The 15,602-nt window shown below is 43.6% G+C and overlaps 1 protein-coding gene across 1 annotated transcript in view; it reads left to right on the forward strand.

The window, feature by feature from the left end:
• Window positions 1–2,063: 2,063 nt before the first annotated feature.
• LOC129536142 (scavenger receptor cysteine-rich domain-containing protein DMBT1-like) overlaps window positions 2,064–15,602 on the forward strand; it is a 141,847-nt gene continuing 128,308 nt past the window's right edge. Inside the window, 2 exon segments of the mRNA XM_088837051.1 lie at window positions 2,064–2,275; window positions 10,971–11,300. Of these exon segments, the coding sequence (XP_088693177.1) occupies window positions 2,203–2,275; window positions 10,971–11,300 (403 nt within the window). The 5' untranslated portion in view covers window positions 2,064–2,202.

Genomic DNA, 15,602 nt, shown 5'->3' on the forward strand with positions numbered 1-15,602 from the left:
TCAGGAAGCATGTCCTGTGTTCTAAGTGTTTGTCTGGTGGTTTCTGGTGATGCTGCAGAGTCCATAACTGGGTAAAGAATGGTGACTCTGGGCCCCAGGGGGAGTAGAGCATCAACTCTAGTGGCTGAGCAGATCCTGTTCCTACTCCAGTCCCTGAGTTTATATTCTGGTTCTGATATTTATAATCAGTTATTATCACTACTGTTTTAAGCATCCAGAGGAGATGGGATTCAAGTACAGGTGGAGGCTTGGAAGTCAGAGGAACACAGGGCAAATAAGTGACTGTTGTAAAATAATGGGTTAATATCAGCATATTTAGAGGGAGAAAAGCATTGTTCAATTGACTTTTCTCCCTTTTCGTTTACCTGAGTCTCAGGGACAGAGAAGCTGTGCCTGCTGACGAGATGAGGGGTCCTTCCATTGGGGGATGTGACAGGGCTGTGGACTGGTCCATAGCTGTCCTCAGTGTTGGCCCCACTGGGACCTTCAGGTGTAGGAGGGGGAGGATGTGAAGCCATCTCTGAGCTCTGGTGGGCACGCTGGGGCGTGTGTGCCACAGGTGGGTCCTTCCCACATTCGTGCTGAAATGATGAAGTCAGGGTGAGGGGGCCTCAGGGTGGGTTTGTGTGGACCACAAGGTGCATCTGGGAATCTTGAGCCTGAGGGAGTATGAGGAATGAGGGCAGTATGTTACTGACCTTGAATTTCGATGGGGGAGCTCTATCTTGCATCACTTATGGCCCTACTCAGTCTCTATACTCATCCCTGGGCTACTTTCTGGAGAGCATCTAGGAGTTTCTCTGATCAGTGGAAACAGAACAAGGCAGCAATGGCCACTGGACATCAATCCCTTCTGCTTGGCTCTGTGCCCTCAATCCACCCGGAATTCCATTCTTGCTGCCAACTTTCCTCTTAGACTCAGAATGAATGAACCCTCTTCTGTTTTCTGCTTCACTCGCCTCTTCTTTGCCCCTTGCATGCAGCCACTGTGCAGCAGAATACTTTCTGTTTAACCTTCTGTCTGGGGCAGGTCCCTTAAATAATATTTTGCATCTTCTTTAGTTATGGCTTATAATACAAGGGTGTTCTGAATCCTATAAAACCAAACTCTCAATATGCAAAGAGGGACAATGTGAAGTTTAGAAAGCCTAAATCTTTCTAAGTTATATATTTTCTTCTCTTAGATCCCCAAATCTTATTTTGGCAAGCTAGAGTTGAATGATAACTCCTACTTTCTCTTTTCTTCCTGTAATAGCAATCTCTCTCTCTCGAAGCATCGTTTGTTGACTAGCTGAGAGGGATATTTCACATAAAATTAATGCAATAAAGAGAAAGGGACTTAGCATGTCTGAAAATCCCTTATAGGCTTCCCAGGTGACTTATTAATAAGAACCCACCTGCCAATGCAGGAGACATAAGAGACGTGGATTCAATGCCTGGGCCGATGGCAACCCACTCTAGTATTCATGCCTAGGAAATCCTGTGGACAGAGGAGCCTGGCGGGTTACAGTCCAGGGGTCACAAAAAGTAGGACACAATTGAGCACACATGCACTTTCTCTGGGACCCAATCTCCAGACCATTCTGAGAAGAGAAGAAAGACCAGCAATCTCATCCCCTCAACTTAATGGTTCCCTCCCCACCCTCTCCATGGTCACCTGTGAATTCCTGAAATCCTTGTCCTCATTTTCTGCTGGCCCAAGAAATATTCTTGTGTTTGAAGCCTTCTCGTAGCACTCTGCTTGACCCTGAGCTCAGTGCTGGGGAAGATCAATGCTTGATACCACTAAAGTTATTCTCCATGGTCCAGTGAATTCCACAACCTGACCCTGCAAGATCTTACAGTCCTTGAGAATTGGCCAAGGTAATCAGAGGAAAGAATGGTACTCATAGTTTTTGATGAGACTTTTCTACTCCAGCCCTGGTCAGGGGGCCTGGCACTCAGGACCACGGAAGCAGGAGGTCAAAGGAGCGTGTTGCTCAAATAAGGAGATGTGGAGGATTCAGAAGCTCATTGGTGTTTGAGCTTCAGAGAGTGGCAGATGCAGCCTCCGATAGTGCCTGAAATGGTGACAGGTGTCGCTATTGGCTCTCAGGAGGGAGGGTGTAGGGGTGGTCTATATAGACCCTGGTCGGCACCCTGACGCCCCCTCACAGGCTGATCCTGCAGCTGGGACTGTGACCTTGAGGACGTGGCATCGGGATGGCTCTGAGTAGACACCTCGTCCTGCGCGGACTCTGTGTCCTCCTCCTCGGCACCATGGTGGGTGGTCAAGGTAAGAGCTGCCCCTCTGTCCTGGGTCCATAGCAGGGGAGTGGCGCCTTGGTGAAGGGAAAGGTGTCTGTAGCTGTGGAGCCGAGCCTCAGTGTTTTTGACCAAAAAGGAGCCACGGTGCCTGTGATCACTGGTCCCTCTCCTGTGGGGGGTCCACTGGTCGTAGCGGCAGATTTTACAAAGCAGTGAGGTTTGGCCTGGACCGAGCTGGGTCAGCCTGAGTCCCTCCACTGTCTGCCTTGTTCTCAGGGAGCTTCTAGGGTCCCAATGGCTCCCAGTGTGTGGAAGGTCCAGCAACTGACCTCAGCTTGGACTCTGCGCTGTTCCCACACACTCCATGTGCCTGGTGTGTGAGCACTGCCCTGGGTCCCCATGTTTCCTGTCTGTGCTCCTGTGGGCTCTGTGCTTGTGTGTGTGTGTGTGATGGTGAGGAGTGTGTGAGGGTGTGTGTGAGGGTAAGGAGTATGTGTGTGTGTGTGTGTGAGTGGGTGAGTGAGGAGTGTGTGAGGGTGTGAGGAGTGTGTGAGGTTGTGTGTGTGTGATTGTGAGGCATGTGTGAGGGTGTGTGAGTGTGTGTGTGTGTGTGAGGAGTGAGTGAGGAGTTTGTGTGTGTGTGTGTAGTGGGAGTGTTTGAGGAGTTTGTGTGTGTGTGAGAGTGTGTGTGAGGAGTGTGTGGAGCCTGCCTCTGTGAGAGGAACGGAGCTGCTGAGCAGGGACTGAGTCTGTCAGTCTGTGAAGCACACAGGGTCCCACAGGGCTGGGGGTCATGTCTGCTGCCTGTAACCGGATCAGAGATAATGTCGCATCTGCCTGCCTCTCTCTGGCTCCTCTCCCCATTCCCCGGGCTCCCCTCTGCTTGTTGCCGTGTCTGCCCAGCACTGGGCTCTGTAAGAGGCTCTGCCTGCTGGCCTCACCTCTTACCACCAGGTGTCCATTGTGGAGGAGGGGAGTCCACAGCCAGGAGAGGGGACCTCTTGTCTGTAGAGACCAGGTGACGTGCAGTCCCAGGTGTATAAGTTCCCCAGTCCCTGCCCCGGTCCCTGTGACATTTCCTGATGTGCTGGGGGCCTGGTATGGTCCTTTCCCCTCCCAGGATCTGCTGTAACTCTGCAGGGAGCACTTTCTCTCTGTGCTCCGTCCTGTCCCTCCCTGGAGCTGGTTTCCCTTGAGTGAGAGGATGGCGGGCGTCAGGGCTGGGGCTGCAGAGAATCTGGTCTCCAGCCTGGAGGAGGCGGCTCTCTCAGATGTGAGTGCTGGTCTGGCTGAGACTCCGTGCAGCCCCATCTCATCTCAGGGCTCACTGTCATCCCCTGGACCTCAGCCTCGAGTCCACAGTTCTCCTTGGGAAGTCCCCTCCCTCCTCATCTCTGCTCCTTGAGTGCTGGGCAGATGCTCGTGAAGCATCTCCTTCTGAGGGCTCTGGAGGTCAGAGGTGGGTTTTGGTTGCACAGGGGGAGATGATGGATGTTTTGATGCATGGCCCCCTCCTCTTACAAGGAAAATTATAGGAAATTTCATCAGTTTTTTTTAAGAAGCAAGAATATTTCACCAAAGCAAGCACTACTTTCATTTTCTTTGAAACAACACGATTCAGAGTTATCCTATAACAGTTTATTCTTCTACTTCATGTTACAGTAGACTTGCTCCTTGTAAAATAACAGTCTTGGCCTTTCTGAGCACCTGATGATTTCTCACATGTTACAGGAATCTCCACCTTGAAATTCATGATGGGCACTGGCATAAAACTGTCTCTCAAATGCCATTAGACACAAAAACATAGATCCTCAAGATTAGATAACTTGGCATGTATTGTTCTGTATCCTGTTTTTACAATCCAGAATATATTTTGGGCATTTTTCTATATCATTAACTATTCTTTTACACACTAAAGCATTTTATCGTAGAATTTAAAAATACAGGCTATCACAGGCAGAGTACTGAATTTTTTAACTGCCTCCAGCAATTTCACTATATGCAGAAATGCCATATGCTCACCTGACCGTCTGTATTGAGCATTTAGTTGTTTTCAACACTTTTTGCCATTATGAAAAATGTTACTCTGAACTTCCCCGTGTTTAAATGTAGGACCATCCATGACTGCTTCTCTTCATCATATTCTAAAGGTGAGGTTTCCAGGAATTCCCTGGTGGTCCAGTAACTAACACTCCATGCTCCCAGTGCAGGGTCCCAGATTCGATCTCTGGTCAGGGAGCTAGATTCCACATGTGGCAACTGAGAGTCTGCATGCTGCAGCTAAAGATCCTGCATATGCCAACTAAGACCTGGGCAGTCAAATAAATAGATAAGTAAACAAGTATTTAAATGTTGAAAAAAAAAGTGGAGTTGTTGCTTTATAGGCTGAGTACCTCTAAGTCTTTAAGACTTTGTACCTATACCTTTAAGGTTTTTTTGTACATAGAGATTAATGCTTGCCAGAAGTAGCTGCACTGAACTTTAGTTCTACAAATGGTGAATGATAATGTTAGTTTCCACTTGGCTTCACTAACTTTGTCTTCTTACGAGGTTCTAAAATCTTAGCCAGTTTGGTAGGCAAATACTGGCATATATTAGCTAATTTAATCCTTCGTTTGTGAATTACTTTGCTCATTACATTTGTCCTCTTTACCTTGTGATGTCTATCATCTTTGTCATGATTTGTATTGAAGCTCTTTATACTATTACTACTATCATCACTGCAACAACCTACAGTGCATTTACTTATATGAACTCATTTGAGCACACAACAGTCCAACAAGGCAGAATATATTTTTTATCCATGAAACAGATCACTGAGGCAAAGCAAAGTCACTTGCCCAAGATGAGTCAGTTATAAGAAATAGAGGTAAGACTTGAAACCAAGCAGTTTGGGTGCAAGTCCCTGTCTTACTGAATTACATTATTTATAGACTGAAGATGCTTCCTTCAGTTTATTGTTTGATTTTTTTTGGCTGTACCAAAGCAGACCAGGAATCAAGCCTGTGTTACCTGCATTGGAAGTGCAGAGTTCTAATTGCTGGACCACCAGGGAAGTCCCTCATGGAAGTTTCTAATAATATTAATTGCCTGTTAAAATTTTCCATTTTTGTTTCCACTTTCAGAGCCTTTCAAGCATGTTCTTCCCCACTTCAAGTTAAATAAATTATTTTTATCTGTAATAATTTTATGAATATATTTAAATGTGGAAATACTAAATAATTGTGTAAGTTATTTTATATATGACATTCTACCTAATTTTATTTTATTTTTTCCAATGTCATTCCTGAATTATTTCTTTTTCTTTTCTTACTGATTTGAATACCATAAATGTGCTAAATTATATCATTTCCATTCCTTCTTTTCAGAATTTATTTAGACTTTCATTCCACAAATGCTTATTAATTTAAAGATGGGTTTGTGGGGCATTCAATCCATACCCTTTGCAATTCACCAGATGCTAAGGCCCTAATGATGGTGAATAAAGCTCCTTGGCCCATATTAACTGATAGTCTAGTGAAGCTGGACAATAAAACTAGAAATTATAATAAACTCTGATAAGTGTCATCAGTGGGGACACCAGTAGGGTTTTTTGTTTTTTTTTTCCCAATGAGTTGGCTCTTCGCATCAAGTGGCCAAAGTATTGGAGCTTCAACTTCAGTATCAGTCCTTCCAATGAGTATTCAGGGTTGATTTCCTTTAGGATTGACTGTTTTGATTTCCTGACAGTCCAAGACACTCTCAAGAGTCTTCTCCAACACCACAGTTCAAAAGCATCAATTTTTCGGTGCTGCTTCCCGGGTAGTGCTAGTGGTAAAGGACCCACCTGCCAATGCAGGAGACATAAGAGATGCAGCTTCAAACCCTGGGTTGGGAAGATCCCCTGGAGAAGGAAATGACAATCCACTCCAGTATTCTTGCCTGGGGAATCCCATGGATAGAGAAACCTGGCAGGCTGTGGTCCATAGGGTCACAAAGAGTTGAACACTACTGAAATGACTTAGCATGCATGCATGCAGCTTTCTTTTTGGTTCAACTCTCACATCCATACATGACCACAGGAAAAAACACAGCTTTGACTATACGGACTTTCGTTGGCAAAGTGATGTCTCTGATTTTTAATACACTGACTAGGTTTGTTATGGCTTTTCTTCCAAGGAGCAAGTGTCTTTTAATTTCATGGTTGCAGTCATTGTCCACAGGGATTTTGGAGCCCAAGAAAATAAAATCTGTCACTACTTCCACTTTTTCCACATTGAATTTAATTCAGATGACCATTTCAAGTATTAAAAGCTGAGAAATATATTTCAAGCTCCCATTACTATTATTGCTGTCATTTTTTCCCTTGCATTTGCAAAAGTTTTTGTCTCTATATATAGTTTTTTATCTATTGTTTCCTGCTTTATTGGAAGGTAATCACCATATAATAAGATATAAGTGAAAGGTGTACAATATGATGACTTGAAATACATATGTATATATTCTCCAGTGAAGACATCAGTTCAGTTCAGTTCAGTCGCTCAGTCGTGTCCGACTCTCTGCGACCCCATGAATCACAGCACTCCAGGCCTCCCTGTCCATCACCAACTCCCAGAGTTCACTCAAACTCATGTCCATCGAGTCGGTGATGCCATCCAGTCATCTCATCCTCTGTTGTCCCCTTCTCCTCCTGCCCCCAATCCTTCCCAGCATCAGACTCTTCTCCAATGAGTCAACTTTTTGCATGAGGTGGTCAAAGTATTGGAGTTTCTGCTTCAGCATTAGTCCTTCCAATGAACACCCAGGATTGATCTCCCTTAGGATGGACTGGTTGGATCTCCTTGCAGTCCAAGGGACTCTCAAGAGTCCTCTCCAACACCACAGTTCAAAAGCATCAATTCTTTGGTGCTCAGCTTTCTTCACAGTCCAACTCTCACATTCATACATGACCACTGGAAAAACCATAGCTTTGACTAGACACATTTGTTGGCAAGTGATCACTCACCTAGAGCCAGGGAAGACATACAGGTGGCCAAAACGCACATGAAAAGATTCTAAGCATCACTAATTATCCAAGAAATGCAAATCAAAAGTACAATGAGGCATCACCTCACACCAGTCAGAACTGGCCATCATCAAAAATGCTACAAATGATAAATGCTGGGGATGGTGTGGAGAAAAGGGACTCAACCAAGAGCAGACTCATTGGGAATGATGCTGGGAAACATTGAAGGCAAGAGGAGAAGGGGGCGGCAGAGGAGGAGATGGTTAGATAGCATGATGGTTAGAAATCATCATGAATTTGAGCAAGCTTCAGGAGATAGTGGAGGACAGGTGAGCCTGGCGTGCATCAGTCCATGAATTCACAAAGAGTTAGACATGACTTAGCCACTGAACAACAGCAAATCACTGATTCACTTTGCTGTACAGAGGAATACAACATCGTAAAGCGGCTATGATATGACGATGGTGATGATGTGAAGTCGCTCAGTCGTATCTGACTCTTCGCGACCCCATGGACTGTAGCCCACCAGGCTCCTCTGTCCATGGGATTATCCAGGCAAGAGTACTGGAGTGGGTTGCCATTTCCTTCTCCAGGGTTCTCAACATATATTCCATATCAATGACCAACACCCTCAATAGTGGCAGGTCTAAAGATACTCATTAAAATCAAGTGGGAAAGAAACTATACTCCAATAAAAATTAATCTTAAAAAGATACAAATGAACTTATTTACAAAACAGAAGCAGACTTACAGATTTCCAAAACAACTTATGGTTACACAAGGGGAAATGTTGGGAGTTACGGAGAGGGATAAATCAGGAATTTGAAATTAACACACACGCACCTTACTCTGTACATGAAAGATAATCAACATGGACCTACTGTATAGCACAGGGAAGTCTAATCAGTATTCTGTGATAAACTATAAGAGAAAAGAATCTAAAAAAGAATGAGTATATGTATTAAAACATAAAACTGAGTCACTTTACTGTACACCTGAAACTAACACAACATTGTAAAACAACTATATTCCAAAAATTAAAGTATTAAAAAAGAAATGTATATATATTTTGAAACTATTAACATAATTAAGTTAGTTAACACATTTATCACATCACATAGTTACTGTGTGTATGTTATGAGAACTTTAAGATTGACTTTATTAGTAATGATCAAATATACAATCCAGTATTGTCAACTAAGATCATGACCCATCATTTCTTGGCAAAAAGATGGGTAAAAAAGTGGAAACCGTGACAGATTGGACTCCAAAATCACCATAGATGGTGACTGAAGCTATGAAATCAAAAGATGTTTTCTCCTTGGAAGAAAAGCTATGGCAAATCTAGACAGCATATTAAAAAACAGAGAGATCACTTTACCAACAAAGGTCCCTATAATCAAACCTATGGCTTTTCCAGTAGTCATGTATGGTTGTGAGAGCTGGACCATAAAAAAGGTTGAGCGCCGAAGAAGATATGTTTTCAAACTGTGGTGCTGGAGAATCCTCTTGAGAGTCCCTCGGACAGTGAGGAGATCAAATCTGTCAATCCTAAAGGATATCAACCCTGAATATTCATTGAAAGACTGATGCTGAAGCTCCAATACTTTGGCCACCTGATATGAAGAGCCAATTCACTGGAAAAGACCCTGATGTTGGGAAAGACTGAGGGCAGGAGAAGAAAGGAGTGACAGAGGATGAGATAGTTGGATGGCATCACCAACTCAATGGACATGAGTTTGAGCAAACTCCAGGAAATAGTGAAGGACAGGGAAGCCTCATGTGCTGAAGTTCATGGGCTTGCAGAGAATAGGACATGACTTGGCGACTAAACAGCAACAATTGTCAACTACAGTCACATGTACATTCCATCCCCAGGGCTTATCTATGTTCTAAATAAAACTTTGTACCACCATCATCCTTTCCTCCCACTCCCACCCCTACCCAGGCAACCACCAATTTACTCTCCTTATATATGAATTTGGCTTTTTTTTAGAATTCACATATAAATGAGATCAAACAGTATTTGCTTTTCTCTGTCTTACTTCTTTCACTTAGCATAATGCCTTCCTACATTAGTTATGTGTTGCTGCTGCTGCTAAGTTGCTTAAGTCGTGTCCGACTCTGTGCGACCCCATAGACAGAAGCCCACAGGCTCCCCCATCCCTGGGATTCTCCAGGCAAGAACACTGGAGTGGGTTGCCATTTCCTTCTCCAATGCATGAAAGTGAAAAGGGAAAGTGAAGTCGCTCAGTCGTGTCCGACTCTTAGCAACCCCATGGATTGCAGCCTACCAGGCTACTCCATCCATGGGATTTTCCAGGCAAGAGTACTGGAGTGGGGTGCCATTGTTGCTGTGCTACAAATTACTGCAAAACTTGGCATCTTAGCCCTCGTGATTAGAGCCCGTGCTCAGCAACAAGAGAAGCCACCGGCATGAGAGACTCATACACCATAATGAAGAGTAGCCTCCACTCTCTGTAACTAGAGAAAGCCTGTGAGTGGCAACAAAAACCCAGCATAGCCAAAAATAAATAAATAAAACAAAACAACAGCTTAAAGCAGCAAACATCTAGCACCTCATAATTTCCATGGGCTAGGAATCGACAAGGATTACCAGGGTCCTCTGACTCTTGTTGTCTCATTGGTTCAATCATCTGAAGGTTCAACAAGGGGTGGGTACCACTCAAACCCACCTGGTTGTTGGCAGCACTCAGACTTTAGGAAGAACCTCAGTCTCTTGCCGGCTGTTGCCAAGAGGCCTCCGTTGGTTCCTTGTCATGAGGGTTTCTCCATACACAGCTTGCAACGTGGCAGCTGGCTTCATTAGAGCAAGAGAGAAAGATAGGTCACCAAAGGGAAACCAGAGTCATCTTGAAACCTAATCTCTTAAGTGACATCTCATCACTTTTGCCAAATTCCATTTGTTACATGTGTGTTACTAGATACGTTCGAGTATGAGGATTACACAAGGATGTGAACACGAGGTGACAGGAACAATCAGGACACTTTAGAGCCTGTTACCCCAGCGCTCTGTTCCTAAGCTGGATGAGATGCTCCCTATGAACAGGGAAGGAGAGAGAGGATTCCTCCCTGGATCCCGGGCCATGAGCTATAACTGAGACGGGAAAGCTGGGCCCTAGTAGACTTGGGCACATCTATAGGAAGGGCAGCATCCAGAGTCTCTGAAGGCCTGTCCTCAGTGGTGTCCCTGGAGCTGGTTCCACAGGCTCATGATAAATACCTGGTGCCTCCCTTCCTGCTCCGTGTTCAGTGATGGCACATTGGGAGCTTCTAGTTGGCCATGGTGGGAATATTTATACCATGCTGCTGCTGCTGCTAAGTCGCTTCAGTCATGTCCGACTCTGTGCGACCCCATAGACGGAAGCCCACCAGGCTCCCCTGTCCCTGGGATTCTCCAGGCAAGAACACTGGAGTGGGTTGCCATTTCCTTCTCCAATGAGTGAAAGTAAAAAGTGAAAGTGAGGTCACTCAGTCGTGTCCGACTGAGTGACCCCATGGACTGTAGCCTACCAGGCTCCTCCATCCATGGGATTTTCTAGGCAAGAGTACTGGAGTGGCTAGACATTGCCTTCTCCATATTTATACCATAAAAGTCAAAAAATGCAGGGATTTTTTTTCCCCTCAGAGATATTTTTTAAAAAAAATACTTACCAGTACACCACTGCACTCTTTCTTAAAATCTCCCCTGTGTCCTGTGTCTGTGTCTCTCTTGCAGATCTGGAGCTGAGGCTGAAGGATGGAGCCCACCGCTGTGAGGGGAGAGTGGAAGCGAAGTACAAAGGGGAATGGGGCACAGTGTATACTGAGGAGTGGCTCACAGAAACTGCAGAAGACGTGTGCAGACGACTGAAATGTGGAGTTGCCATTGATGCTCCCAGAGGGTCTTATTTTGGACCAAGACTTGGCCCCATTTGGCTTGTGTATGTTTCCTGCGATAGTAGAAAGGATGAATCAACCTTGAGTCTCTATAAGTGTGTTCATCTTCATTTTAAAAACTATAATGACACCTTCTCTCATGACCAGGATATTGGAGTAGTCTGCTCAGGTAAGGCCTGTCTGGTCTGGGAGGGGGTTCCCAGCAGGAAACACCTCCGTCTCATTCACAGAATGACCATGGGGAAACCAGATCACATACTTTAGAGCACCCTTGGGGGTCGACTCTGGTCACACTTGATAAACAGCATTAGATTCTCAAGGGGGTGTAAAGGTTTGCTTGGCCCTGGACAGTAAAAACTCCAGATTTGTGGACAGCTGGACCCTTCAGACTTCTGTGATATGTCATAAGAGGCAGGGAGGTGAGGTCAAATGTTACAAACAGGTACAACAGCTGGGTTATACTTTTATACAACGATGTGACAGATTAGTTTCATCATGATTATTTTTTATTCTGTTGAGATGGCCAGACAGGTTTGGCCACAAGAGAGGGCATACTAGAGGGGCAGGCAAGCATAGTTTATTACACTCTCTGGTCTTAAAGAAACAGAGTCACCAGCGGCATGAAGGGGTCATATCAGGGAGGCTGCGAGGAGGCTGACTCAACAAAGTATGAGAAGCCAAAAGAGAGAGTGAAGACACACGGAGAAGCGACAGCAGCGGGAGTCAAGGTGCAACACAGGGAAAAGGTCTGAGGGGATTTCACTGGTGCATCTGAAGGCCCTAGGTCACAGTCAGGGCAAGAAGGAGGATTTTGGCAGGAGCTAGTCTCATCACCTGGCTGCCTCCGTGGGGAGCTCGCATTCTGTTTGTGGGGTTGTTGAAGGAGAAGCAAAATATGAAGCTTGGAAATTAACAACACAGCAGCTGAAGCACATCAAGTGTAACAGTCAGTGAGGCTAATAGGACCTGAAGTGACTCATCGAGAAGTGCTCAGTGCTAAGTGCATTGGATTGTGCCAAGGTGGAGACAGTAAAGATAGCAGTGAGACTAGGGTGTGAGTAGGTGGTCGCAGTTTCCAGTTGTTATTACAATGGTGGAAGATCTAGATGCTTTACACGTTAATCCCATCAGACCAGGTGAACTAGAGGAAAAGTCAGATATCACAGTGAATTCCTAATGTAGGTAGCTGAGTCTTTAAAAATGGTCAGCCATCTGGTGGTTGAGACAGGGGAAACCCTGAGAATATTTGCAGTACATTTCTAGCAGCTCATGGCTGATCAGTTCTTTTGGGGAAGATCACTGGAAAAGTTTCCAATCTCACCCTCAACGGATCTTTGATGACACTAGTTGAGACCCCTAAGAAAAGAATTACTTTCATTTTAAGCTACTTTATTGAAGTATGACTGACATACAAAAAGCTGTATATATTTAATGTATACAACTTAGAACTTTGGGAGGTCAGTATACATCTGTGAAATCATTACCATGATCTATGCAAAAACCTATTAACCACTGGAATGTTTTCTTCTGTTATTATTAAAAATAATTAGTTTCAAGGGGCATTTGAGTTTCAGATAGGAAATTTTTGTTTTAAGAAAATCTGTTTTCTGGCATTTCAAGTAACATTTCTCTTGTCTCCATGCCCTAATCATGGTTTCAATTGCAGAAAAACTTGTGGAAACACTGCATGGGTTTCCACCTTATTTTGATAAATCAGCATCTGAGTAAAAATGCAGTGTGTGGTGCTGTAAGTTTATGTGATGTTGGAGCTCTTAATGTTACTGTTTTGAGAAAATCAGTGTCTCAATATTAATTTCAGTTAGGATACACTTAAAAATTAACAGGGTGCTATGGCATTTTAACCTTGATTATGGTTTTTACTCCCTAACGCTGCTCTAATTTAGATTTTCACATGTTTATGAACTGTTCCAGTTTTGTTGTGCTAATCTCTTTGTCAGTTTCTTCCCTCTGGTCTATCCCTTCTACATTTTCAGAAACATGTTTTAGTGAAGGCAGGTCAAAGTGGTGACACAGGGGAAGTAAGAAGAGAATAGCATGTCTGTTTCAATTCTCTAATTAAAACTGAAGTCTTGGAGTTTCTTCTCAATTTTAGGAAAGTGGTGTGAAAGAGAATTTCACCCTATCAGATTGTTGAAAGTGAAGTACTGTGTTTAGGATAAATCCAGAGTAAAAATCGTTTCTGAGCTCTGTGGAAGAGCTGACATTGAAGGACTGCAATTTTCTTAATGGGAAGTTTTTAAGAAACTTCAGATTTTTTTCAGATTTTCCATTTTTTGTGCTTTCAAATATTGGTAGTTGTATTTTCAAGGAAAGACATGGCAAAGACCTAACAGAAGTAAAAGAGATCAAAAAGAGGCAGCAGGAATACACAGAAGAACTACACATAAAAGGTCTTATTGACTCAGATAACGATGATGATGTGGTCACTCACCCAGAGCCAGATATCCTGGAGTCTGAAGTCAAGTGGGCCTTAGGAAGCTTTAAGGTGAAAAAAGCTAGTGAAGGTGATGGAATTCCAGCTAAGCTAGTTCGAATCCTAAAAGATGACACTGTTAGAGTGCTGCAGTCAAGATGCCAGCAAATTTGGAAAACTCAGCAAGGGAGTTCCACAGGACTGGAAAAGGTCAGTTTGTTTTCATTTCAATCCCAAAGATGGACAATGCCAAAGAAAGTTTAAAGTTCCACACAACTGCACTCATTTCATATGCTAGCAAGGTAATGCTCAAAATCCTTCAAGCTAGGCTTCAACTGTACATGAACTGAGAACTTCCACATGTACACGCTGAATTTAGAAAAGGAAGAAGAACCAGAGATCAGATTGCCAACATCTGTTGGATCATAGAAAAAGCAATTGAATTCCAGAAAAAAATCTACTTCTGCTTTATTGACTATGCTAAATCTTTTGACTGTGTGCATCACAACAAACTGTAAGAAATTCTTAAAAAGGTGGGAATACCAGACTACCTTACCTGTCAAGAAGCACAGTTAGAACAAGCATGGAACAATGGACTGGTTCAACGCAGGAAAAGGAGTATGACAAGGCTGTATGTTGTCACCCTGCTTATTTGATTTATATGCAGAGTACATCATGCGAGATGCTGGGCTGGATGAAGCACAAGCTGGAATCAAGATTTTCAGGAGAAATATCAACAACCTCAGATATGCAGATATTATCGCTCTAGTGACAGAAAGTGAAGAGGAGCAAAAGAACCTCTTGATGAAGGTGAAAGGAGAGTGAGAAAGCTGACTTAAAATTCAACATTCAAAAACTAAGATCAGTCTATGGTCACACCACCCTAAACATGCCCGATATTGGTAAAAAACTAAGATCATGGCATCCAGTCCCATCACTTCATGGCAAATGTGCAGTGCTAAGTCACTTCAGTTGTGTCCAACTCTGTGCAACCCTATGGACTGTAGCCTGCCAGGCTCCTCTGTTCATGGGATTTTCCAGGCAAGAAGACTGGAGTGGGTTGCCATGCCCTCCTCCAGGGAATCTTCCCAGGATGGAAGGGAATCGAACCCACGTCTCGTATGTCTACCTGCATTGGTAGGAAGGTTCTTTACCACTAGTATCACTTGGGAAGCAAATATATGGGGGAGAAATGGAAACAGTGGCAGATTTTATTTTCTTGGGTTCCAAAAGCACTGCAGACAGTGACTTCAACCATGAAATTAAAAAATACTTGCTCCTTGGAAGAAAAGCTATGATAAACCTAGACAGCATATTAAAAAGCAGAATCACTTTGCTGACAAAGGTCAAAGCTATGTTTATTCTAGTAGTCCAGTATGGATGTAAGAGTTGAACCATAAAGAAGACTGAGCACCAAAGAACTGATGTTTTTGAACTGTGGTGCTAGAGAAGACTTTTGAGAATCCCTTGGACAACAAGGAGATCAAACCAGTCAATCCTAAAGGAAATCAACCTTGAATATTCATTGAAAGGACTGATGCTGAAGCTGAAGTTCCAATACTTTGACCACCTGATGTGAAGAGCCAACTCATTGGAATAGACCCTGATGCTGGGAAAGATTGAGAGCAGGAAGAGAAGGGACGACGGAGGACAAGGTGGTTGGATGACATCACTGACTCAATGGATATAAATTTGAGCAAACTCCAGAAGATAGTGAAAGTCAGGGAAGCCTTGGGTGCTGCAGTCCATAGGGTCACAGAGTTGGAAACAACTTAGTGACTGAACAACAATGTATCTTTTAAATATTGGTAAGATCTAAAGTGATAACCTCCCTTTCATTCTTGGTGTCGTTAAATTTGTGTTCTCTTAGTTTTTCTTGATTGAATTTTTTGCTAGAGGATTATCAGTTTCATTAGCCTTTCAAAAAGAATTACCAGTTGACTTTGTTGATTTTCTTTATTGTGTATGTTTCCTATTTCATTGATTTCTATTAGTTTTTGTTCTTCTCATTTGGTTTTGATTTGCTGTATTTTTATA

Source organism: Moschus berezovskii, chromosome 6 (assembly GCF_049115385.1).
Source record: "Moschus berezovskii isolate FMDL1 chromosome 6, NW_MosBer_1.0, whole genome shotgun sequence".
In the NCBI taxonomy this organism is placed as follows: Eukaryota; Metazoa; Chordata; class Mammalia; order Artiodactyla; family Moschidae; genus Moschus; species Moschus berezovskii.